This window comes from Nyctibius grandis, chromosome 2 (assembly GCF_013368605.1).
Source record: "Nyctibius grandis isolate bNycGra1 chromosome 2, bNycGra1.pri, whole genome shotgun sequence".
In the NCBI taxonomy this organism is placed as follows: domain Eukaryota; kingdom Metazoa; phylum Chordata; class Aves; order Nyctibiiformes; family Nyctibiidae; genus Nyctibius; species Nyctibius grandis.
In genome coordinates this window covers 59807969-59834729 of record NC_090659.1, presented here as the reverse complement: position 1 = coordinate 59834729, position 26761 = coordinate 59807969, and the positions used below count along the sequence as shown (strand labels likewise).

The 26761-nt window shown below is 39.7% G+C and overlaps 1 protein-coding gene across 1 annotated transcript in view; it reads left to right on the top strand.

Moving 5' to 3' along the window:
* The window catches only part of MYO16 (myosin XVI), a 324197-nt gene that overhangs the window by 80185 nt on the left and 217251 nt on the right, over positions 1-26761 (top strand). The window contains exons 4-6 of the mRNA XM_068425451.1: positions 4289-4397; positions 22152-22276; positions 25542-25667. Of these exons, the coding sequence (XP_068281552.1) occupies positions 4289-4397; positions 22152-22276; positions 25542-25667 (360 nt within the window). The remainder of the gene's footprint in view (positions 1-4288; positions 4398-22151; positions 22277-25541; positions 25668-26761) is intronic.

Below are 26761 nucleotides of genomic sequence, written 5' to 3'. Positions count from 1 at the left end.
TTTATATTTGTGGAATACATTGGATAAAGTTTTGCAATACATTTATCTTTTTATTGATAAATAACTTGAAAATGAGGATGTGTTGAGAATGGGTAAGCCAGTAACTTTTCATGTACGCTGAGCACTGCATGCAGAATTCAAGCAGGTGGATAAAACATTCAAACTGAAATGGAATAAATATGGAACTTCATTTTGAATATAAACAAGGTATGCATATAAATTTGGAAACTCTAATATCAGCAGCCTGGGAACAGTATTCCTCACATTTTCTTCAAGAGCTATGAACAGAAACCTAAGAACAAAGTACGACTATATTCAGATAATCTGAATTCCATCTGCATCTCTAATCATACCTGGGTTTCTTATTTTCTGACCTACAAGGCCATATATGTAATAATAGCACTCAAGTTCTTTAGCCCTATTTTGGCCATCTGAATTTGAGATAAAGGTACAGTATTTTTAACATTTGCTGCCTGAAACATTCCACATCTTTGTCATGTTCTGTCTGTACTTTTGCTTGAGCCTGCTGCTTTTCTGCTGCTTAGTTTGCCTCTCTCTTTCATTTATTCTACTCTGACCCCTACCAGTTACCTGTGAGAGCTTCTGCCATGTCTTCTGCCACCTGTAGGATTGCCATCTTATCTTTACTTATACAAGTAGCTAAGGGGAAAGTTTGCATTATAATTAGAAAATAAGATTTCAAATCAGCTTTCAGGACTGGCCATAACTAGCTGAGAAGTGCCTGGGAATAAAAGAAATGAGCAAATGAAAAGTCTGTGTCACTTTTAACAGCGAGTAATTTCCAATGTATTGCAGGCAAACGTGTAACCAGAATGAACAAGAAGAAATGTCCATACTACAAGCACTTCAAAATATAGGTGTATACAGTTTGGATTATACTGACAACCTGTCAGACATCTTTTTGGCAGGATATCGTGCAATACACTAAGAAAGGGAAATATAGTAGAATTTCCCACCTTTCTGCACCTAGAATGGCTCTCTTCCGAAAGCACATCAGAATTTGGTACTGGGCGTAATCCACGTTATGCTGGCAGCGGGGAGCTGCAAGCAGGGCTGGAGCGAAAGAACTTCCCAAACAGAGACCCAGCAGAGGAGTCAGGGGGAGTTATGTATCTGGCAGGACTGTGGCCAGTGAAGGAGCCCATGCCAGAGCAGTGGAGGGAGAAACAAGGAGCCACCGAAGAAGGGGAAGCACAATATGCTGACCCCAATCTCTTGCACAGCCCACTGCAGGCGTAGTGTGCAGGTGGCAAATGGATTGGAGATGGGAAGCGGGAGGAGCAGTGTCTGGGGAGGAGTCCAAGTGTAGTTCTCCAAGTGTTTGTTTGTTTGCCTGTTTCTATTTTTCAGTAACAGAATCAGTAATTAAAAAATTGTTATTTAGCAAATAAACTAAGTAAAATTCCCTGACACAGAACTTCGTTTATAGCCAGTGACAGACTTTACAAATCACAGTGTTTGTGGCTATTCTTAAAACATTTTGTACAGTTCTTAAAATTATATTTGCTGAAGTCAGATGAGTCAAATAGCCTTCTCCAAGGAGGGGGCTAGCTTGGTGGCTGAGGGGTGAGCCGTGGATGTCATTTACCTCTATTTCAGTAAGGCTTTTGACACTGTCTCCTATGGCATCCTCGTAGACAAATTATGGGTTAGGTAAGTAGGCAGTGAGGTGTATTGAAAACTGGCTGAGTGGCCGGGTTCAGAGGGTTGTGATCAACAGCACAAAGTTTAGCTGGAGGCAATTCACTAGTGGTGTACCCCACAGGTTAATAGCGGGTCCAGTCCTGTTCAAGGTCTTCAGTAATGACCTGGACAGTGAGACAGAGCACACTCTCAGTAAGTTTACAGATGATACAAAATGGTGAGGCAGGGATGATACACCATATTAAAAATGCTTATTATTAAAACCCACAAAATATCTTTTTGAAGCAAGATACTACTTTAAAATGTGCACCATCGTCCAGAATTGCTTCTTTACTTGAATTCTGAGAGCTTCTCCTACCTCTTCAGCCACAGCTTTCACCAAACTTGACCTTCTGATTGAGAGCAGCTCATTGCGAACATTTCTTAAGAAATGAATTAATACAGAACTACTCAATAAAAATTACTTGGAGCTGAGTAATACCATATTTTATCCTTCTTTCGGTGACATTACATCTTAGAGAAAGAATGAAAAGTGTGCTGCTGGCCAGGTTAATAGTCTTCACTTTTCCTGAATTTAATATGTCAAAAGTCTTTTGGATTCTTAGCGAGGAAGAAAATATATGTAGGTTTGTTTTGTTATTATTCTCCTGACCTTCTTCTGACATTACCTGGAGATTATTTACATGCAGGGAAGGATAGTTACCCTTAAGACTTTGTGTTTTTTTTATTGTATGCATGTCGGCTAGATACGAAAATGTGTTACTCCCTTGATTCTACCATCACCAGCAAACTCTCATGGGCCAGTGAGCAGAAAGCAAAGCAAACAAAAATCATGCTTCCTGGTAGTGGAACAAGTGCAATAAATAGTTGTTAAACCATCCTGCAAAGATATTGTGATCTTCAAATTATCTTCAAATCAACAATCTTTATTTGATTTTTGATCATCTTTTTAATTTTGTCTGGCATGACAGGCAAACAGAAATATATTTTCATAGCACTATAATGAATATAACATTTTATACCTTGTAAGTCTCTTTCCTTATGTCTCCTTCCATTCCGTTTCATGTCAACTCTCATCTAATCTTGTTTAGCAATTTAAAAGATATGCATCTAATCTAAATTTGCTGTCTAGGTTCCCCTTACAGTCAGTGCAGCAAGACAGGCACTAAAAGAAAGTAGTCTACTTTGTAGCAGGATAGGTTATTTTGCTGTATAGGATATGGTCTAGTAGGATATCTGAGGTGTTTGAGATAGCTGAGGTGAGTCATTCTTTGATGTCTGCCTGTCCCCTTGTCACTGTGATGGGGACCCAGAGGATCACCTGAGACTAGCAGTCCAGCTTCAACACCTTAAGTTTTATGACGTGAAGCAAGCCCATATGAATTTCCTAGTTTTTCGTGTCATATTTCACTCTGAGCCAGGAGATGAGCCCATTATGAGTTTTTATTTGATACAGTACTCACACAGTAGGCTCCTGAAAGAAGCAGTCATACCTTCTATTAATAATTCCTTATTACAGTTGACCTCTGCTGCTGTGGTTTTAAGAAAGGCTGTCCTTGGTACCCCTCATTTTTATTAGCTAAACTTTTTATCACACAAGCTGGTAAGAAAAGTAATTAAATCTACCAGAGGTCACTCTTATTTCATAATACCTTGCAGTTAAAAGCCATAGAGAGAACACTTGAAATGAATTAAAGTTATGGCCTCTTAAAGAAGATACATGACATTTCACTGTAATATAAACTTTTATGTCCATCAGACATTTATAATATTTTCAAGGGTAAGATGAGAGCTTTCTTATTTAAAAAAAAAAATAAATTGAAGTTGCCCTTCATAGTGCAAATTCTTACACTAATAATATTTAATTTAGAAAATACAAGTTTTCTTATTGTGCTGGTGGTTTCTTTTCAGGCTTCTCATTAATCTATTCCCATTCCCCCTCCCCCCTGCCACCCCCCTCCAACGGCTCCTTTTAGTTGTCTGTCCTTTATATTGAATTTTGAATGAAACTTACAGAAATGTCCGGTTGGGTCCTTTAGGGACTACAGTTGAAATCATCAAGCTCACTTTCATTGTCTCCAGTTGGTGACAAATGGCGATTTTATTTAGCAAGGGATGGGTCTCTTTGAGGTTGGATTGATGGATGAGGCCATAAGAGGTTGGGCCGGCTCACAAGGTTACCCTTACCAGCTGTCTACCCATCCCTACCACATGAGTGTCTGTGCTGCTTGTCAGTCAGCTTGTGAACCACTGCTGTTTACTGTGTAGTGTTTTAAGGCAGACTAATCGGTGACAGCTTACTTTAAAATGCTGTGCTGGAAATGGTGGTGGTTCCAAAACTCACTGATGAGCAGCTCGGACATCTGTGCAGTAAAGGCAGGCTGGACAGCTAGAGTGGCAACAAAGTCAGCTGCCCCAAGCAAAGCCAGCCCTTTTTGACATTCAAGAGTCCTTTATTTTGTCTTTACTTTTTTGTGGGGTTGGGTTTGGTTTGGTTCACATTATAATCAGCCTGCTAAGAACCCCAGCTTTGAAATGTTTTTGAATGGGAATGTATAAGAACCCCAGTACTGTTTCAAGATTTTACTAAAAATCCTAAAATGTTTTTAATTCATGTCTGTAGGCTGGAGCAAATGTGCTGCTGCAAGATGTTAATGGAAACATTGCACTTGATTATGCCATAGAAGGAACCGAATCTAGCAGCATCCTTCTGATGCACTTGGAAGAAAACGGTAAGTCAGCTCTTCAGCTTCTGGAATGCTTTTGTTGAACGTGACATAAAAACAAAAAGGATGGATATTGATTTGACTAACTCAGCACTGAAGCCAGTGGACCTATATTAGTTTGGAGATGAAAGGAAGGAAGATGATTTGGAGTCACAAAAGTTTTCAGTGCACTTAGGCTGGAACAACTAACAAATGATAGTGGCAGTGGTCATTGTCTGATCTGCTTTTGCTCCTTGATATGGAGATGCTAGAATGTAAATTCAAAGCAGAAAAACTGCAGTAATTCAGAAGCTTTTAAAGCAATTAATTTAACAATGTGAGGACCAGGTTTCACATTTTGTTTCATTTAACATGAGAGTTATGTATAGCCTCCAAGTATATTTTTTCCAGTGGCAGACTGTTAAATAAATAAATTTCTGCAAATGATCTGAATGGAAATGCATACAAAAATTATCACTTATTCAAAAATATTAGTATTGGTTTGGTTTTGTATTGAGAGAATATTATAGCTAGATTTATATTATGAAGTATGCTTAATATGTTATAGAGACAGGACCTGTATTGAAAAAAAGGGTTTGTTATTTGCTAGTTCCAAACTTAGATAAGGGTTCTGAAGTGAGATTTCTAGCATTGCTTTTGACTAAAATAGGTTGCCTTAACATTGTATGTGGCTCATCATAACACTGAGGAATCACAGAATCATAGAATCATAGAATGGTTTGGGCTTAGTTCCAACCCCCCTGACATGGGCAGGGACACCTTTCCACTAGACCAGGTCGCTCAAAGCCCCATCCAACCTGGCCTTAAGCACTGCCAGGAAGGGAGCATCCACAACTTCTCTGGGCAACCTGTTCCAGTGTCTCACCACCCTCACAGAAAAGGATTTCTTCCTAATATCTTATCTAAATCTACCCTCTTTCAGTTTAAGACTGTTCTCCCTTGTCCTATCACTACATGCCCTTGCATAAAGTCCCTCTCCTGCTTTCCTGTAGACCCCCTTCAGGCACTGGAAGGCTGCTATAAGGTCTCCCCAGAGCTTTCTGTTCTCCAGGCTGCACAACCCCAACTGTCTCAGCCTGTCTTCAGCAACTCTCAGCAACTCCTAAGAGCTGCTCCAGCCCTCTGATCATCTTCGTGGACCTCCTCTGGACTCGCTGCAACAGCTCCATGTCCTTCTTATGTTGGGGCCCCCAGAGCTGGACACAGTACTCCAGGTGGGGTCTCACGAGGGCAGAGTAGAGGGGCAGAATCACCTCCCTCGACCTGTTGGCCACGCTGCTTTTGATGCAGCCCAGGATATGGTTGGCCTTCTGGGCTGCAAGCGCACATTGCCAGCTCATGTTGAGCACCTCAGCCGTCACCCCCAAGTCCTTCTCCTCAGGGCTGCTCTCCATCCATTCCCCACCCAGCCTGTATTTGTGCTTGGGATTGCCCCAACCCACGTGCAGGACCTTGCACTTGGCCTTGTTGAACTTCATAAGGTTCACAGGAGCCCAGCTCTCAAGCCTGTCAAGGTCCCTCTGGATGGCATCCCTTCCCTCCAGCGTGTCGACCGTACCTCACAGCTTGGTGTCATCAGCAAACTTGCTGAGGATACACTCAATCCCACTGTCCATGTCACAGAATCACATAATCACAGAATCACAGAATGTTAGGGATTGGAAGGGACCTCGAAAGATCATCTAGTCCAATCCCCCTGCCGGGGCAGGATTACCTAGACCATATCACACAGGAACGCGTCCAGGCGGGTTTTGAATGTCTCCAGAGAAGGAGACTCCACAACCTCTCTGGGCAGCCTGTTCCAGTGTTCAGTCACCCTCACCGTAAAGAAGTTTTTCCTCAAATTTAAGTGGAACCTCCTGTGCTCCAGCTTGCACCCATTGCCCCTTGTCCTGTCAAGGGATGTCACTGAGAAGAGCCTGGCTCCATCCTCTTGACACTTGCCCTTTACATATTTATAAACATTAATGAGGTCACCCCTCAGTCTCCTCTTCTCTAAGCTAAAGAGACCCAGCTCCCTCAGCCTCTCCTCATAAGGGAGATGTTCCACTCCCTTAATCATCTTCGTGGCTCTGCGCTGGACTGTCTCTAGCAGTTCCCTGTCCTTCTTGAACTGAGGGGCCCAGAACTGGACACAATACTCCAGATGCGGCCTCACCAGGGCAGAGTAGAGGGGGAGGAGAACCTCTCTCGACCTGCTGACCACACCCCTTCTAATACACCCCAGGATGCCATTGGCCTTCTTGGCCACAAGGGCACAATGCTGGCTCATGGTCATCCTGTTGTCCACTAGGACCCCCAGGTCCCTTTCCCCTATGCTGCTCTCCAACAGCTCTGTCCCCAACTTGTACTGGTACATGGGGTTGTTCTTGCCCAGATGCAGGACTCTACACTTGCCCTTGTTATATTTCATTAAATTTCTCCCCGCCCAACTCTCCAGCCTGTCCAGGTCTCTCTGAATGGCTGCGCAGCCTTCCGGCACATCAGCCACTCCTCCCAGTTTTGTGTCATCAGCGAACTTGCTGACAGCGCACTCTAATCCCTCATCCAAGTCATTAATGAATATATTGAATAGAACTGGTCCCAGAACCGACCCTTGCGGAACTCCGCTAGACACAGACCTCCAACTGGACTCTGTCCCATTGACCACTACTCTCTGGCTTCTTTCCTTCAGCCAGTTCACAATCCACCTCACTACCCGATCATCCAGACCACACTTCCCCAGTTTAGCTGCGAGGATGCTGTGGGAGACCGTGTCAAACGCTTTACTGAAATCGAGATAGACCACATCCACAGCTTTACCATCATCTATCCACCGGGTAACATCCTCATAAAAGGCTATCAAGTTGGTTGAGCATGACTTCCCGTTGGTGAAGCCATGCTGAGTGCCCCTAATGATCCCCCTATCCTTGATGTGCCTAGAGACAGCACCAAGAACAAGTTGCTCCATCACCTTTCCGGGGATGGAGGTGAGGCTGACCGGTCTATAGTTACCCGGGTCCTCCTTCCTGCCCTTTTTGAAGACTGGAGTGACATTCGCTTTCCTCCAGTCCTCAGGCACCTCTCCCGTTGCCCACGACTTAGCAAAGATGATGGAGAGTGGCCTAGCAATGACTTCCGCCAGCTCCCTCAGCACCCGCGGGTGCATCCCATCAGGGCCCATGGATTTATGGACATCCAGGTTGCTTAATTGGTCCATGACCCAGCCCTCATCAACCAAGACAGATTCCTCCTCTATCCTGACTTCTTCTGAGGCCTCAGGGGTCCGGGGCTCCTCAGGATAGCCTCCAACAGTATAGACAGAGGCAAAGAAGGCATTCAGTAACTCCTCCTTCTTTTTATCCTCTGTCTCCAGGGCCCCCACCTCATTCATCAGTGGGCCTACATTGCCTCTAGTGTTGGCTTTACCTGCAATGTATTTGAAGAAGCCCTTTCTGTTGTCCTTGACCTCTCTTGCAAGGTTTAATTCCAAGGAGGCCTTAGCTTTCCTAGTTGCCTCCCTACATCCTCTGACAACAGACTTATATTCCTCCCAAGTGGCCAGCCCCTCCTTCCACGATCTGTACACCCTCTTCTTCCACTTGAGTATGCCCAGCAGTTCCCTGTTCAACCATGCAGGTCTCCTGGTACCCTTCCTTGACTTCCTACCTGCTGGGATGCTCTGATCTTGAGCTCGGAAGAAGCAGTCCTTGAATGCTAACCAACTATCTTGGGCCCCCTTACCTTCTAGTACCCTGTCCCATGGGATTTCCCCTAGCAATTGCTTGAAAAGGCCAAAGTTGGCCCTCCTGAAGTTCAGGGTTGCGATTCTGCTAGCTATTCTGTTCCTGCCACATGAGATCCTGAACTCTACCATCTCATGGTCACTACAACCAAGGCTGCCCTCAACCTTCACCTCTTCAACCAGACCCTCCTTGTTAGTGAGGATCAGATCCAGCAGCGCTCCTCTCCTAGTTGGCTCATCCACCATTTGCATCAGAAAGTTATCATCAATGCACTGGAGGAACCTCCTGGACTGGGGATGGCTGGCTGAGTAGGCCTCCCAGCAAATATCAGGGTAGTTGAAATCCCCCACAACAACCAGGCCCTGTAATTGCGAGACTGCTCTCAGCTGCCTGTAGAAGGCCTCATCACCCTCCTCATCCTGATCCAGTGGCCTGTAATAGACACCCACAACAGTATCACCCCTGCCAGCCTGCCCCTTAATTCGCACCCACAAACTCTCAACTCGCTCCTGATCCGCCCCTGGACAGAACTCAATACATTCTAGCTGCTCACTCACATAAAGAGCAACTCCACCACCTCTCCTTAGCGACCTGTCTTTCCTGAACAGGACATAGCCATCCATGACCACATTCCAGTCATGCGAGGCGTCCCACCAAGTCTCTGTAATTGCCACTAGATCATAGCCCCCCGACCGAACACGGATTTCTAACTCCTCCTGCTTATTCCCCATGCTGCGTGCATTGGTGTACAGGCATTTCAGGGAGCGAGCTGGGCACACCGATTTCATCCCAGATTCACCCCCTGATTTCACCCCAGGGGGATGGGGGGCCTCCTGGTCTACCTCAACACTAGAGCGTTGCCCCAGTGGTGCAAGCCCAGCTACCACCCCATCCCCCTTCGAATCTAGTTTTGTCACCGACAAAAATGTTAAACAGGAAAATGTATTAAGTAGAAATAATGAGCAGTAATGTAAAAATGTGTCATTTCAACATTGCCTCCATACAAGAAATCTGTTTTAACATAAACTAAGTTAAGTTATATCCTGTTAATTAACACTTAAAAAGAGAAGTTAACTTAGACTGTCAAGGAAATCACACTCAGTGTCAGGTCCTGTACTGTTAGTCCATAGCACATACAGTGTGCTATATACACAGGTATATTTCATAATTTTGCTTCCTTGGTGCCTGGCAATGTCTTCACAGCTCATGAACTCTGGTTTTGGATTTTTCTAATGAGAAGACAGGTATTAACTTCTAAAAATTTAATTGCCTTGCAAAATGCAGAGATTTGGTGTCTAAATGCTCCAAATATTTTGGTTGATGTGGTATTTAATATGTAGCATACAACAAGCATGTAGCATACAACAAAATGTAGTCTGCTTACTTGGAATTATTAATGCAGATCTATCAGAAAATGCTTCCTCTTTCATTGGTTTGTCTCTCTTTTTGTTTGATTGCAAAATGAAATAGATTTGGGAAAAAAAAAGAAAAAAAAAGAAAAATATTTGCTAGTTTCTTGGCAAAGTGTCTACATTGAAGGAATTTATATGGAACAGTGGATTTTTATGACTCTAATGTTATCAGTGTTACCTATTTTCTGGTAGATAGGAGAGGCATTGTTCCTCATTAAACAGTGATTCTGTGAATGTGGGAAGTTTCCAAAGAAAAAAACCTAAACGTTATGAAGGTGAGATCTACCTCAACTAACTCTAGATAGCTAAGCCTGAGCTAATCATCCAGACCTTTTCTTTTGGTCAATGGAGAGAAATAGGAAATGCATGTATCATTTCAGCTTTTCCTAACCTGGCTAGGTGAGGAGAACTGACTTCCAGCACTGTTTCTTTCTGCTGACTGATAAGAATGTAAGTTGACAAGTAGTAGTTTATCAGGCTTAGTTTTAAACTGTTAGGGTAGATCAGTCCTACCCCTTAATTGTAGTACTATATGAAATCCTGGCCTTTGAGTGTTCAATGACAAAATGCCCATCAACTTTGCTTGGTCTGTTACTATTCTTCTTGTAACAACAGGCATATCAAAGTATCCTTATTTTGCACTTAGTTTTAAAAATATAATTAGTATCTTCTGAAATATTTGTATAGCCTACCATGGTTAATAGTAATTGAGGAAGGAACCCTGGAAGGAAATAAAGCTGTGTGAATACATATGAATTTCTTTGAATTGCCCAGACTAAAGGTTTCTCTGTGCACTGTTTTTGTGAAGCCCTTGTAATGGCAGTAATCCTCATGTACACCTGCAAATGCATACCCCAACACAGAGCAATGTCATGGCCAAAAATCTTGTACAAGAGCATTAGCTGATCCTATAGTAAATACCATCTTCAGTCTGTAGTGCTGCGAAACTCCCACCTATAGTCTCATCCTTTAAATACAATGTATAAGGCACATTTCTGCATTCTCTGTACTTCATTCCTAAAAAGTTTCCTTAATATTCTCCATTCAGTTGTGCAGCCTGGTTTACAACGTTAAGAAGAGATTGCTGTGTAAAATAGACTGTATTCTAATCATTGCCTCGAAGTGCAGAGTTCACAGAAAAAAAATAAAATCAAGTGCCTTATGGCTCAGCTAGCAGGAAAACAAGAAGCTATCAATTTACTTTGATGAAACAAACTAAGATTGGAACAAGTAGATTTGATGCTACAGAAAACTTTGTTAATGGGGATGTTAAAGTTCTTAGAAGTTTTCTGTGCTTATAATTTCTTACAGATTTCGTCACTGTGGTAGTTCACTGTATCTGTTTAACTACACTACAGATCTTAGAGGAGTTCTCCTCTTCATTGTTGAAGATAACCTAATTTACTCTGTGGAAGGCCTGGAGCTGTAGGTGATAACAATAGCCTTAGATACATTTAATGATTTATATATTTTTAAATATTTTTACTTATTTACTGAAGTTAGTTCTTTGAATTCTGTTTGTAAATTATCTGTTAGGGCACACGAGTATCACAAGGGCAAAGTAAAGGTAATCCTCTAGCAACTGCCTGAAGGCTTTCATATATACTTTATAGTTGTTATGGAATATTGCTCATCAGATGTTATATGGAGATTATACTACTGAAGTCTACATGAAATTCAGTGTATTTAATTAAAATATTCTCTTTTCATGTACAGAAATGAGCTTTCTCTCATGTTACATTATGTTATGTAACTGATGTTATATTGTCTACTGAAACTAATTATTGACTGAAGAAAGCAATAAGCAGACTTTACTTACCTAAAGAGAAAACAAGTTGAGGTACATATCCTCTGTATATTAAGAGCATCCTTTGTGTTGGGTAATAATACTAGTATATTATAAGTTTCATTTAAGATATCCCTAATCAAGGATGGAAGGGAAAATACAGCATCCAATTTAATATTTAAGGAAGTGGTGGAAATAGCTTAACTGTATGATATTTGATCATGTCCTAGGAGCACTCAGAAGCCTAATATGCTCCCGAACTCCAGGACTTTATAGGCATTGATTTATCTAAATCAGGTTGGTTGGTAGTCACTCTATAGCAAACCCTCCTTAGAGCAAAAGAGATGCTTCAAACGTAATTATCTGTAAAAGGTCATCTGAATTATGATCTGAACTTCATGCTTCTTTCCAAGTGCTATGAAGGGAATCCAGAATGGCTAGCTGAGATGTAGAGGTCTGCTACACAGGATGAGATTCAGTTAAGGTTACGATATCTACATTTACAGGTCTATGTGTAGGTGCCTATACACTAGCTTTGTTGTCTAAATTCCTATTACCATTAGAGGAGTTCTAGGAAATACTGTCACTAGAGAGCAGAAGGGTTATTCATTTGACCAGCCACTAGGGAAACACTGGTAAACACTGTTAAATTTGTTCTGCGTCAAGATACCATTGCCTTTGCATGTTACTGGTCTTCTTGTTTTGCTATGAAAAGAAAGTTATGACGTTTAAGGACTTAGAAAAAATAAGATGGGGAGACCATCTGCTGCAATGTCCTGCCAAGGCAAGGCCAACTGAGAGTAGCCCAGGTAACCCAGGGCCATGTGGGATTGAAGATTCTACAATCTCTCTGGGCTCCCATTCCAGTGCTGAGCTATCTTTATGTCATTTTTTTTCTTATTACTTTCAGTTGAAATTTTCTTTGTTGCAACTTACACCTGTAGTCTCTTGACCTTTCATTGTTTACCTCCGGGAAGTGTCTCCCTCCAGAGGTAAAATGAAAATATTAGGAAGTGTAAAAATTTTTATTTTCACTATTTGTCCTGTTTTATTCTGAACCTGGTTGGTTATTAGAATCATCGAGAAAGTCCACCTGGCACATTCCATAAGCTTTATTTAGATTAATATGAGTTTTATGTTTTAAGACAAAGCTTTTGTTGTATTAATGCCATGTCAAAAATATCAAACTTTAAATGACTGCTAGTGTGTTCTCTTTGTTTTTAGAGGCAGAATGTTCTACTGTAGCAGTATGTCAGTGAAACTCTGATTATGGCGTATGATCCTTATGTTTCCTCCTTTTCCTTTAGGCTGTTTTAAATATTTAATGCTTTGAAGAATGTAACATTTTTGTTTACTTCCTTTCTTGGCATTTAATTGCATAGTGGATTAGATTACTCAGATATAAACTACAAATGAGTGACAGATATTTCTTGGTTACGTCTTTGACAAGTGACAGGAGGTGACACATTCACTGTGTAATTTGTTTCCAAAAAAGAAGTGTTCCCTTTTGTTCTCCAAGATCTCAGGCTTCATCTTTTAGTAGGATAACTATGCATTTCAAGAACATCAGCCTTGATATTCAATCTGAGAAAACAATATCTGGATATTTACTTCTTTATTTTTTTAAGAGCTGCCTAAGTATCCTACACATCTGAAAGCAAAGTAATATCTTTCTTGTCTATTGTATAGTGAGAGTTTATGTACTAGCAGATTATTATAAAAGCAAAAGAAAACCATATGTTATGATTTTTTTTAAGAATTACTATATTTAAATAACATATCTACCTGAAGGCTTTTCTTTTTCTACTAAGACACAGATACAGCAAAAAAATGGCTATTGCTTTTCTACAAAGTGTTCTTTTTGTTTTTAACAATTCACTTTCTGTGGAGTAAATGAATTTAAAATAGCTTGTTAGAGGTTATTGACGTATTGATGGTAATACTGATTTCATGTACTTAATCAAAATCTTTTATAGTATTCCAAGCTGTGTGAATAATGGATCTGTTTTGTTCTCTGAATATTAAAGGAATCATATTCAGGTGTCTCACAAAACTGTATATAGAGTTAAAATCATGTGCCAGTCCTATCCATTTAGGTAGGTTTTTATGGTTTAAATTAGTTAAAATATTGTGCAGATTTCACAAAAATAGACCATGGTTTATTAAATTCTTACTAGCAAATGGATTAAGCCTTACTTTTCAGCTGCAAAGTAGAAGGAATAATACTTTTTTTCTGCCTTCCAGCAGTAGGTAGAATCAAAAAAATAGAAGCTAAGGGTTAGTACAGAATCCTACACTGAAGACAGTGTTTAACATTAGCCAGAAACAGTCAAATCATAAATACTACAATAAGGAGAATTTCCCTGAAGCCAACAGTTAACAACATAAGGGAAATAACACGTGCAGGAAAAGCTGATTCAGAAAATTAGTGGGCAAAGGATTAAGGAAAACTTTACTCTAAGACTGACAGAATCACAGAATCACAGAATCACAGAATGGTTAGGGTTAGAAGGGACCTCTGGAGATCATCTAGTCCAACCCCCTGCCAAAGCAGGTTCCCCTATAGCACGTTGCACAGGGTCGCATCCAGGCGGGTTTTGTATATCTTCAGAGAAGGAGAATCCACAACCTCCTTGGGCAGCCTGTTCCAGTGCTCTATCACCCTCAAAGTAAAGAAGTCTTTCTTCATATTGAGATGGAATTTCCTATGTTTCAGTTTGTGCCTGTTGCCCCTTGTCCTGTTGATGGGCACCACTGAGAAGAGTCTGGCCCCATCCCCTTGACACCCACCTCTAAGGTATTTGTAAGTGTTGATAAGATCCCCCCTCAGTCTTCTCTTCCTCAGGCTAAACAGACCCAGCTCCCTCAGCCTCTCCTAGTAAGGGAGATGCTCCAGTCCTCTGATCATCTTTGTAGCCCTCTGCTGGACTCTCTCCAGTATTTGCTCGTCTTTCTTAAGCTATATTACACTATACAGTAATCTAGGATGTGATAGGAAGATACAACAAAAAAATATTTTGGTTTAAAATTTAAAGTAATTTGAAATTATTTATAAAATCTGTTGTGGTGGGTTAGCCTTGGCTAAAAGCCAAACTCCCACCCAGCTGCTCATTCAGTCCCCCTCCTGAGCAGGCCAGAGGGAAAAAATAGGCTGAGAAAGCTCATGGGTCGAGATAAAGACAGGGACATTGCTTACCAGTTACTGTCACAGGCAAAACAGGCTCGACTTGGGGAAAATTGCCAATTGAAATAGATTCAGGTAGTGAGAAACAGAAAGACAACCATTAAAACAACATCTTTCCCCCCACTTTCCCAGGCTTGACTTCACTCCTTCACTCCAGACTCCTCTACCCCTACAAGTCGTGCAAGGGGGTGGGGGAGCTACAGTCAGTACATAGCAGTTTCTCTCTGCCACTTCTTCCTCTTCACACTTTTCCTCTGCTCCAGCATGGGTTTTTCACAGGTACACAGTTCCTTCAGGAATGTCCATCTGCTTTGCCATGGGTCATCCATGGGCTGCAAGGAATCTCTGCTCTGACACCTGGAGCACCTCCTCCCCCTCCTTTTTCTCTGACCTTGGTATTCACTCAGCTGTTTCTCCCTCTTTTTGTTCCCTCTTTGTCTCTCTGTCCACTGTTTTCTGCCCTTCCTTAAATACTTTTTCACAGAGGTGCCACACTTGGCTGACAGGCTCAGCTGTGTTCTGCAGTGGGTCTGCTGGAGCTGACTAGAACTGTCTGTGGTCCACACAGGACAGCCCCTGGCCTCTTCCCACAGAAGCCACCCCAGCAACCCCACAGCTACCGACACCTGGACAACACATCTGGTCATGTGTTTCTCAACACTCTGGCACTTTTTATGAGAATATGATCAAAATTAAAATCCCAGCTACATGTATTTTTCATCAGTTTTGATTGTTATTAATTAAAAAAAGTGTTCAGAATATGTACACCAAAATGTTCTAACATTGAGGTTGTGCTACAGAAACCCTTAAAAAGATCTAGTAATCCAACAAGGGGAAAAAAAAAATATACTGTTTCTTCAGTACATTAAAGAAAAGCAATTGATATAGATCAGTATAATTTCAGAAAAGTACTGCTCTAGACTTTCTTATTTAAAACTATGAAAGGCTTTTCATAGACATCAAGGAATTATTGCTAACATACTACAATAAGAACTGACTAAAATATCAACACATATAGATTATTAGCACTAAAGATCAATGAACTTAAGCTAAAAGTAAATTCCCGATATATTTTCTATTTTAGGACCATATGTGACGTGATCTTGATTTCTGCTTACAAATTTTCCGTTAATAATATTGATACAGTAGGCTGACAGAAAAACAGGCAAGCAAAACCAAACAGCCTCAGGGTAGCTCAAAGATTTTTCACTCTGATTCTTGCTGATTGGGAACCACCTACCCATAAGATTGCCACACACAAAAAATCTATTTTATGCAGGCAGCTTGATTAATTATTGATACGGGTTAGGTGATGGTGTTGCCAGTGAGAACAGGGGACCAAATGACATGTTTCAGTAGGTCCCTTCAAGTTCTAAAAATGAAGCACACAGAAAACGACACATTGAAAACGTCATAGTTGAGAATGCTCATCTGTCTTCCTTTGGCCTTTGTGATTTCTAATATAAGCTTGAATAAGCTACCTTAATTTTTATGTTTTCTAACTCTTGGACAACTGACTGTGAAGTCTTAGACTTCTCTTCATATTTGTGTGTTTCCAGCATGCAAATGTGTGGGAGTTTAAAAGTGAATTAAAGAAAAAAGTCATTCATATGGAAACATTTTGTTTCCCATGTGTTTCTATCAAAAGGAAAACCTTTAAACTCAGTGTGCAGACTTTTGGCACTTGAATTAACGTTTTAAGTTGTAGCCAGTAGTTTATGATCTACTTTGTAATTGCCTCTAGAAGGAAAACAGGCATCTCCTTGACTAACAGGCCATGCAAAGATTTAAAAAACAGATTATGAAGAACATCAGAAACTGGGGATGCCCTTTTAGTATCCTTTCAAACAACTTATCGATGAATAATCTAATTCTGTTACCATCAGAAATGAATTATCATTTTTTATAGAATTCCTAAAACTATAACCTTTAGAAAATGAGAAAAAAACCTGTCAGTGCCCGGAGTGCACCCACAGGCCCTGCGACCTGTCCCCCCACTCCCAGAGGCTTGGCTGCCGGTGCTCAAAGCCAGCTCTGATACAGTACAGCTGTGTAACCTGGGAGCAGCTGGCTGAGAAATGAGCTGAGTTGTGAGACAGAGCTGGGAGAAGCCTTGTCATGATCTTTCCCCCATCCGTTGGCTCCGGAGACATGTTCAGGCTCAGGTTCTTGCCCTTGGTCCTTGCTTGAGGTACGCCTATGCCCAGCCACGAGCCTTGCTGATCCCAACCCTGAACCGCTAACTTGACTTACTGGCTTCACCTGATTTGTCTGGAATTGCTACAGGATTTTCTGGCAATCACAGGACTGTCAGTGGGCCCTGATTCTTGTCACCAGACCTGCTTGATTTTCTTGTTTGGGTACTGTGGGGCTGTGCCCTGTTCAGCAAGGACACTGCCCTGCCTGCCCTATGTTCACCCTCAGCTCCTGGCTCCCTAGCACGTGTTGAGTAGCCTGCTTTTACTGCTCTCTCACAAAAACATCCAACCACAACGTGTTAAGAACTTGCAGAGAAATCCTGAGTATGGAAATACCGTATGTGATGAGGTCATTTCAGACATGATACTTATCGCAAGTAACCAGAGACAATGATACACTTGTTTTGCTTCTGTGTTCTAGCGTTAATATTGCAAACAAAATAATAAACATGCAAGACATATCCACAGATGAATGCTTTAGTATTAAGCCTTGAGATTGTGCCAGTCTGTTAAAATAAACTACAAAAATTATTTTTGTTTTCATAGAAGTTAAGAAGAGACAGAATTTGTTTAACTTATTTTAGCTGGAAGGGTCATTAACATCCTTATTATAGAAGAGAGACGGAAAAAAAAAGCGTGTTTCACTAGAATGGGAGAATTATCACTCTGATGTCTACATGTGGAGAACATGGGATTTTCATTTCTGATAGCATTTTCAGACTAGAAGGAAATAAAAGAAACATCCTTCACGAAGCATATGTAATGATATCTTTAAAGGCAAAGAGGTAAAACCCACCAACAACAATCAGTCGGTACTTCTGCAGTGTATACATTCTTTTGCAGATACTGAAAATATTGGCTTACCTTCTCATGTAATAAATGTTGCTAAAATGTATCTGTTCACATGCTGACCCTTGAAAATCAGATGCACATAATGCCAAGTGATATGCACAAGAGTTACTGAACAATATAATTTAACAAAAATAATGCTCTTTACAAAGCTATTTAGTAAGCAGCCAGAAAAAAAGCCCTTCTAAAACTTTAAGCAAATAAATCTGGATAAAGTAACAGCTACACCGGAATATTTTCATGAATGAAAATGAATATTTCAAGAGTGGTACCATGACTTTTTTTTTCCTCATTGATTGTTTGTGAACATGTCTATCCTATACTATGCTGCAGAGGAGAAAAATAGAAATTCTAAACCGTGGTGTCCTCAGAATTACAGAAGAGTACAGACAGGCTCATCATACTTGGGGTGAAAAGAGCCTTGATGTGTTTACAGCTCTGTGCAGGAAGGGCAGATAGAGACAGGGTGAGAGAAGACTTAAGTAAGAGGAGAGGAGAGACTGGCTTCTCAAAGCTGTTGCAAGTTTTTAATGCACATTTGTGTTTGCAAGACAATATTGACTCTTAAGCCCGCTGGAGAATGAGAGGTGCAAGTTACAGAAAGAGTGGCTGCTGGGGGTGTGTAATGGGTGTTTCCCAAAGAGTGCTTGAGTGTTTTGCTTTGTACAGGTCACAGGAATGGGTGTTCCCCTCGCAGAGGGAGAGAATTCTCGGTACTGGACATTTCTGAGGAAAATATTTTTGTACCAATTCTTAGTTCTGTTTGCCATGTATTTCTTTACCACTGCAACTTTTTGAAAGTTACTTTTCCCCTTTTTATCGCAGATTTTGCGTTCCTTTGGGTTGTCAGTTCTACAACCGTATGCCAGAGAGTGCGAGACAGCCAAAGTACATGAAATGGCCTTGTCAGGTGTTTTTCTTAAACAGTGAGAAGTAATACATTTTGTTGCTTTTAGGTTATGCTCCTGCCTGTCATCAGCACTGAGACTCATCACCAAATGCTTTGCCCTGCAGGGTCACTACTGTTTTAACCATTCCTTCTTCATCTCGTCTCCCAAAGTATTTGTGAGCATGTAGCTCTTGTTCTGATTTCGCAGGGTATTCGGAGTATATTTGCCATCCTATGCCTTTCTTTTTGACTTTCCATTTTTTTAAATGTGAATCTGTTCCCATAGTACATGCCAATTTGATTTTATTCCTCTATTTATTCATTCTGGCTGTTGTCCCATTTCAGCTGAATATCTAAATCACATTTCCCCTTTGAAAAGCAACGTGCAGGTCATTCTTTGATTCAGGCAGCAAGAGTTACTTACTGTATGAGTAACCTTTTGTTGTTCCATCTAAACTCACGACAAGTGTCACTCCCTGGGGAGGGAGAGTGGACTCTCCAGAATTACAAACTCGGTTAAGAGAAGGCAGTTACTGACCAGGTCTCCTTGTTTGAGCCTCAGAGCATGTGCATGCTTGGTAAACCTGCTTCTCAGCTCCCCGCCGGAGAAGCCTTCACTCTGAAGCCTAACAGTTCCCGAGTTCTTGGAATTCAAAACTCTGCAATTCTAAGATTACAATTTAGATCTTTTTTCATGTTTTCAGTCTATTTTCTGTGCATGCAGAGGGAGGGAATCTCTGTTGTTTCTGTAGCATTTTCAAAACTCTTTTGGACATTTAAAAAATGAAGCCTGTGGAACATGTCACTGCAGTAGCTCACTTGCCAGGCTGTTTACTGCTATTTGTTTAATGAAATGTGTATCATTCCTTTATGCAACTATTAGTTTGAAACCAGTAATGCCATCTTGAGAGTCACATAGATTGTGCCTTTTGTTACTATGTAGCATTGTTTATGCATTTTCTCTGAGCTGACGGGTATAATGATATTTGTGGTAGAACATACAGAGCGATTGATGCAGCTGAACACTATTCTTGATTCCTCCTTCAGCGTGAGCAAAGTTAATCTTTCAATGGCCAGGTTTTTTTGGGGCCCCATACAGGATGCACCAAGGTTCTATAAAATGGAGTTTACAAGGGGTAAAGATCAATATTTCACTATTAGTATAAGAATATATTGATAAGTTAATTCTCTGACCATGCTGAGCATAAGTTAGTAGTAAATTGCTAAAAAAGGCTGAGTGGACTCAGCTGGCCTCTGTCCTCAACCTGTGGCCATTACTCTAACTTACATGAAACGTGATGAACCAAACAACCTAATAATAACTGTGTTTCACTCTCAGTCTTTTTTTTTTTTAATTCCTGGGGAAAGTCAGAAACTGGTATTTCTAATTTGTGGATTGTGAACTTAGTTTCTATTTTCAAGTGTTTGGAGTATTATTCACACAGAAAAGAGGTAGTACATTAATTTCCACCCGTTGCCTCCCTCCTTGAGAAACAAAACATATTCTAATTGTTTACTGGAGACATCAAGAGGAAGGAAAAAATTGACATAAATTCTGTCAGTAGTACTTAGAAATGGCCTTCTTCATCAGATATAAAATGATAAATATATTTTTCACATTTAATCTTTCTTACCGGACAACATTAGAAAGAACTTTATCATGACCAGTCAAGTTTCGTTTCAGCTGCTCAGTCTGTCTGTGTAGTGTATTTAAAAAGTGAAGTCAATGCTGCAAACGATAACTAATTTTGGGTGTATATAGCCCTTCATGTCACATAGTGTTTTGGAAATTTAAACTTACGTATTTGAGAGAGTTCTGTCGCTGACACAAGAATGTTAAAATACCAATTTACTGTTGCAAAAAGCAGGAAATAGGCAGAAACAGAAAGAAAAAAGAAGAGGTTTAACTGACGCCATGTGGCATCAGTAATCTGTAAATGTCATCAGGTAGTTTTAAGTCATTACTGTGAAATGTGATGCAGGAATAAAAACTTCAATTTTGACAAAATGAATACATTGATTGTTAGGAAATAGTCAGAACATCATATGAAATCCACATTGTGTTCCAATCTAGCAACTGTCAGGCAATAGGATGTCAGCACATTCTGCTTTTGGGTGGTTATCAAATTTAAGCTATCAATGTCATATATATATATATATATATATATGTGTGTGTTTGTCTGAATTGCATTTATGTGAAAGAGCACAGGTTTTAGTCCAGAAACAAAAAACATCTAATTTTCTCCAACTTAAGTTTATATTTCTGTTTTACATATGGTGTCATTTAGTATCATTTAGGTGACAGGTGTGAAAATGTAAGAATAAGTAAATGTGGCCGGCAAGACAGTGTTGACACTCTGAAGCTCAGGGCTGAAGCTCACCTCAGAGCTGAAACTCTTAGAAGTGCTGCAGGCAAATAAAATTCAGAACATAAAGCAGTGTTTAGAGTAGCATGTTAGAGAAAGAAAATGAATGGGACTCTTTGCTGAACTACATATTGTACACCCATTTATACAAGTTCCAGGGTAGAATAAAACTAAGAGACTTAAAATATGCCTTCACTTTGAAACATGCTTCAATTTTTTTAATAATGTAAAAAACTGCAAGAATTGTTGAAGATAAAACATAAAATGAGTTGTTCAAGCAAAAATATTTAATTTAAATACATATTAATTAAATTCATTTATTATTTGTCACTTTTCAGCTCACTGACAAATGTGGGAGAGAAACAAGAAATTATTTATACATATTTTTTTGTTATGTCATGGCCAGGGCAGAGAGGAAGGATTTTTATGCTCAGACTACATTTTCTATATATGGATGTAAGTGACTCTATGAAGCTAGGAGCAGAACAATCAAGCCCTGAATTTTGGTTAGATATTCCAATGAAGCCACAGCCAGTTGTTAATTTAACCACTTAGCAATTTTGTTTTACCCTCTGTTTCTAATTTTAAATCTCTTCAGACTGGAGGCCATGCTTTCATTTGGTTATAGACTGCTTTGCTTATCTTCTTTTTAAAGCTGTGCTTTGACAACTGTTTCTTTCAGTAGCAATGCTGACACAAGCAATCCTGTGCCCTTCATTCCTTTCATCCTCTCCCATTTGTTCCGGCCTCCATACCACATTTTGTCTTGGTTTATGGGGCCTGCAATGATCTAGGCTCAGCTGGAGAACTAATCCTCGTTAAAAATAACCCAGACAAGTAAAAAAAAGTGTTGAGTTGTAATGTCATTTGCTTAACTTCACAATCTCTCAAGCAGTTGAGCCAACAGATTTGAGGGACTAGTCTGGACACGGTGATGTATACACAGGCTTGAAAGAATGCAGCCAAAAATAATTTTCATTAAATAAGACCTAAAGACTTGAGTGGCTTCCTTAGAGTGTTTAACTCTTTTCCCATTCACGGCTATTTTCACAGTCCCAGTGGATCTAATGATATTGCAACTGCTTTAACTACAACTGCTCCTGCCAATCAGTAGGGCATCAGGCCCATTTATTTGATAATGCTGACTGATGTTAAATCATCCATGTAGCGACTGATAAAGATATGAGTAAACTTGTTGATAAATATAAGGAAGTAAACATGTTCTATAAATATACACTGAAGTCTCATTAAATGTTGGTTAAGCTTTTACAAACCCAGAACACAAAATCATGTATCTGTTCTTTATTGATGAATGAAACAGCAGAAGGTTTTAGCCTTTTCTTTTTTCCAGGTGTACAGCTGAATTCATTGCGCCAAATGAAGATACAGAGACCTATGACAATGCTTACAGATGTCCAACAGCTCATATCAAGTGGAGGAAGCGTGAATCAAAAGAATGATGAAGGAGTTACCCTGGTGAGTGGGAATATGTAATCATCACCCTGTGAATACGCATGTACTGCAGCTGTGTACTGGTGAGCATGTTTGCAAGGCAATTCTCTAAAAGCTAAATGAGGTAATGCAAGATTTTGGTTCTCATCTGGCCTTTTGAAAATAAATATATGTCAATACCATGCATAGTGCAGATTTTAAAACAGGCTAGTGCAACATCTGTGCCTTAATGACAACTTTCTTACTCTTAGCCACTGAACAGGCAACACACAAATTTACAGAAAAAAAAAAATATTGGCACTGTAGTTTAGAACTGTAGCAGATACTTGTGGTCTCTGACATTCTGTGTAAGGGAAGGCCTGAAACTTCACTCAGTGATTCCTGTTTTAGGCTTACATCTTCTGGCTGAACCAGGCTAAAACACTGTTTTATGAAGCTATCCTATCTTGATTCACTGTAATGAAGCATCCACCGTATCAGTGGATAAGTATTCCTTCTTCTAAATTTGCAAGTTATTTGTAGTCACTGGGCCTCATTATACTTTTTTCTGCTAATAGATCTTCTATCCCTTTGCTTTTTCAGGATTGCTACTTCTTCAGCTGTCAAAGCATTTTAAAATTAATGTATTTTTCCCTAGATAGCACTTCTGTGGAATGTTCTCTTTGCATATAAAATCTTCAATATCATTATCAATCAGTAAATGTTCATCAGCAGCATTAAGATATTGAATAACTTTTTAAAATTCTTCTGTGTTTTTCTGAAAATACTGTACTAAAATAATTAGAATGGGATGTATTACTGAACATTATATTATTATTATTATTATTATTATTATTATTTCAGCATTTATACTGAATTACATTGCATGGTTCTGAATTAATACACTGAATCATTAGTATTTAATTCCATATTTTAAAACGCATGGAGTGTTTAAATTGTAACTGAAAAAGTGAGCAGTCTCATATCTCAGGTTGTTGAATCCAGCCACTGAATCTATCGATACAGAAAGCTATGACTTTTGGGGTGGCCACCCCAAGGCAGTTAACTGTGGTAAAAAACAGGAGGGAAGCAGGGGAGGGGTGGGAAGAAACAACACAACTTCTAGTTTATTTCAGAAAAGCATTAATTTAACTTCCAGTTTTCTGATACATTTAAACTAAACTGCTAAATCACAGTAAAATGCAAAGTTGTTTCTATTGTACTTTACTCTTATTGCTACTTTAGCCTGAATTGGCTTAGTTAAATTGAGTTATGAACTTACCTAGCTATCATTGTGTAAAACCTTTTCTGTAGTCAGCTGAAGCAGTTGAAATGCATGTCTGAAATGTGTGTAACAGTACTGCATGTACTAGGAGAAAAGCATTGTGGATAGTTTGCTTTTTGTTATTTGCTTGGTGGGATGTGAACAAAGGAGACATTTTTTTGCATGAAGAGTTTTTATGTGGAACTTTGATTTTTTGAATTTCTTTCATAGTCTTGCAACAAGTAGCTACAGAGTGGATCATTTTGCTTTTGTTTGATATTTCTGTTATGTGAAGCTTTTGGCTGACAAACTGGTGGGAAGTCCAGAATTTGTTAAACTGCTCTGTGTCTATTCATGGGTGTGGAGTCAGCCAGTCTGTGATAGCTGTATGTGTATCAAAGGGTTCTGGGAATAGTTTTTTGTTGTTCTACATCTATCTGTACAGAGAAAACAACAAATATCTCAGTTGTAAGTAGCAAATGAGGTTTGTTTTCTCTTGATAGAATATATCTAAGTCCATGTTTAAGTTAAGATGAATCAGGCAAAAAATCAATGCTATAAATATATGAGTGCACACATTCTCATAGATTCATAGCACATACATATGTGTACATGCAATATAGACACAGAATTATATATGGCAAAATTCTTTTTTCTACTAAATTCTCCTGTAATAATATTTTCTTTGAAATATTTCAGTCATAAAATATTTCCTTGTCCTGTGAGCTTTTAATCTACTTTAAAATACCACTTGTCAAAATGATATCTGAATAGAAAATGTAATTTCTTCTGTTAAAACAGAAGAAAAGCTGAAACTTTGTCAAATTGTGGGAAAATTTTGAGGTTTTTTTACATTTGAGATTAGAACATTCATAGCATACAGAATTGCTGTTCTGCCCCCAGGGCAAGGGTATTCTGCTCCCTTTCCAGGGGAAGATTTTTGATGAGGTGTAATGTGTTTCATCGCTCTGCATCAAAGATATTCATAGAGAAAACTTTACGCATAGTCTGCAGGTGCAGCTGAACCAAAAGTAGCAAGTAAGGCAAATAACATAGTGGACTCTGTTTTTGGTGTCTCCTATGCTTATAGTGACTTTGGAACTACACAGTTCTAGTAAAAGGTTTATTGCAAGACCTTGTTCTTGCAATTAGCCATTCATTTCAATCCTCAGAAAAACAGTCTCTTTGGCTAACATTGCTTCAAGGGAAAAAAATCCTGTAGTTGGGCTAGATGATTTGGGGATACAGGTTACCACCTATAGTCTCAGTTCTCCATTTCTGCAGTCTTCTTATGCTCTGTTCTTACTGACCATCATGAGAACTGACTCCTTCTAACTGGGGATGAGCAATTATATTGTGCCAGTTTCCACATGCAAATTTTGTCCCCTTTGCTCCTGAGAGTGGAGGGAGTGTTTGAAATCATAGCAGAGAACCATGAGAAAATAAACACCACTGAACTAATCTGGATCAATCTGGTCATGTGAAGTATGTACGTCAACATGCAATTAAGTGTCTAGGGAAGCAATGCAAGTAAAAGAAATAAAATCCCTGTGGTTCAGAATTGAGAAAGCATTATTTGTGACTGATTTTGTGCTGCAAACTCAATGTGCCTGGTTTGATTATGTGTTAATGAATTCATCTTGGAGTAAAGTAGTGTCAGCTTACATCTGGGATATTTGAACTGCCACAAAAGAAAATTAGGTCTAGGTCACCCTCTGCTGAAATGTATGAATCTACCTGGGCTCATGAAGTTTGTGAATGTGTTTGAAAGGAAGTTTGCTTGAAATTGTATGAAAAGTATCTAGTGAAACTAGATTGTTTAAATAGTTTGCAATAATATAAAGTTCTTATTGTTCATTAGTTTTTTTTATAAATGTTAAAAAAGATTCCACAGTTGTTTTCCAGTCTGTTTTTATCGCATGTATGTTTTGTATTTGTCATTATTGTGATTTAGCCAGTTAGGTCTGTGGGGCAGCCAAGATACGCAATAGCTCATCACGGGCTTTTCTGATTTCTTCGAACTATTATGATACTTTTATATTTCAGCTGCACGTGGCCTGCGCTAATGGATACAAGAATGTTGCATCTCTGATACTGGATCATGGGGCTGATCTCAATGTACTAGATAATCAGTACTGGACACCCCTACATTTAGCTGCTAAGTATGGACAGGTAAGACATGATTTTTTTCACCTGCTTCTCTTTTCTTTGTGGTAGTCTTTAGCAATAGCAAATACTTTAAAATCAGGGGGACTATTCTGGTTTTAATGTGAAAAGCTTACATATTTCTGTACTATAGGTGGCATCTCAAATGACAGGTCATTTGAGAAAAGACATTGTAAAGCTATCAGCCCAATACAGCTCATTAAAATCAATCTACCATCAACAGCAGTTTGTCTCCATAAAAAATTAAATTTGCACTGAAATTTGAAAGGGAGCAAAAATAAGCACTTTTGTCTGTTATTTTCTTATATTCTGAAGTCAAACTCTTATTTTTAGCTACCTTTATTGCTGTGTATATCTCTGTGAATGAATGTCCAGGATCCACTTAATACAGTAGTCGTATTCAAAGTTTTCCAGTCACTGAGTTGTGGAAGGGTGCCCTGGGTTTGGGATTTGGAGGCCACGCCTAAACATGACTTGTGCCTCTTAACATCCCACCTTTTTGCATTTCCTTCATTCTCACTCTTCCAGGACATGCTCAGTGTGCCTTTGTTATAGTCTGACCACTTCAGGGGAGCTCCTCACAGCTACCACTGACCCACCTCATGGCTCACAAATCACCACTTACCACAGCTACCTTCCAAAAACCTCTCTGATACATCCTTGCTTAGCCTTCCATGTTCCTGCCCTGTCTCCTGTCAGGTCTCTGCTGCAGCTCCTGGAAAACTCGTCGCTTCCTGTCTTTGTCTTTCACCAGGAGGGGCTGGACCTCCTTTGCCATGGACACAAGAGTGAGCTTACTGGTGTTGTTTTGAATACAAATTGCTTTCTTCTGTCCAGATTCCTGCTGATGGCAGGGATATCCTTCCTGGGACTGTGGCTGTAGGTATACCGAGTTAGTCAGAAAATGCTATGAATTGTAGCTGTCAAGTCATTCCCCTGTTTCTATCACCATCAACCATGCTTTTAAACATAACTCAGAATGGGAAAAAGTTGTTGATCCTAAACAGGACTCTGTTTGGTTTTCTTTTTTTTTTTTTTTTAATTTTCTAATAAAAATCCTCATGGACTTCTGCTGGAGTGTGAACTCGATAGTTAGATAA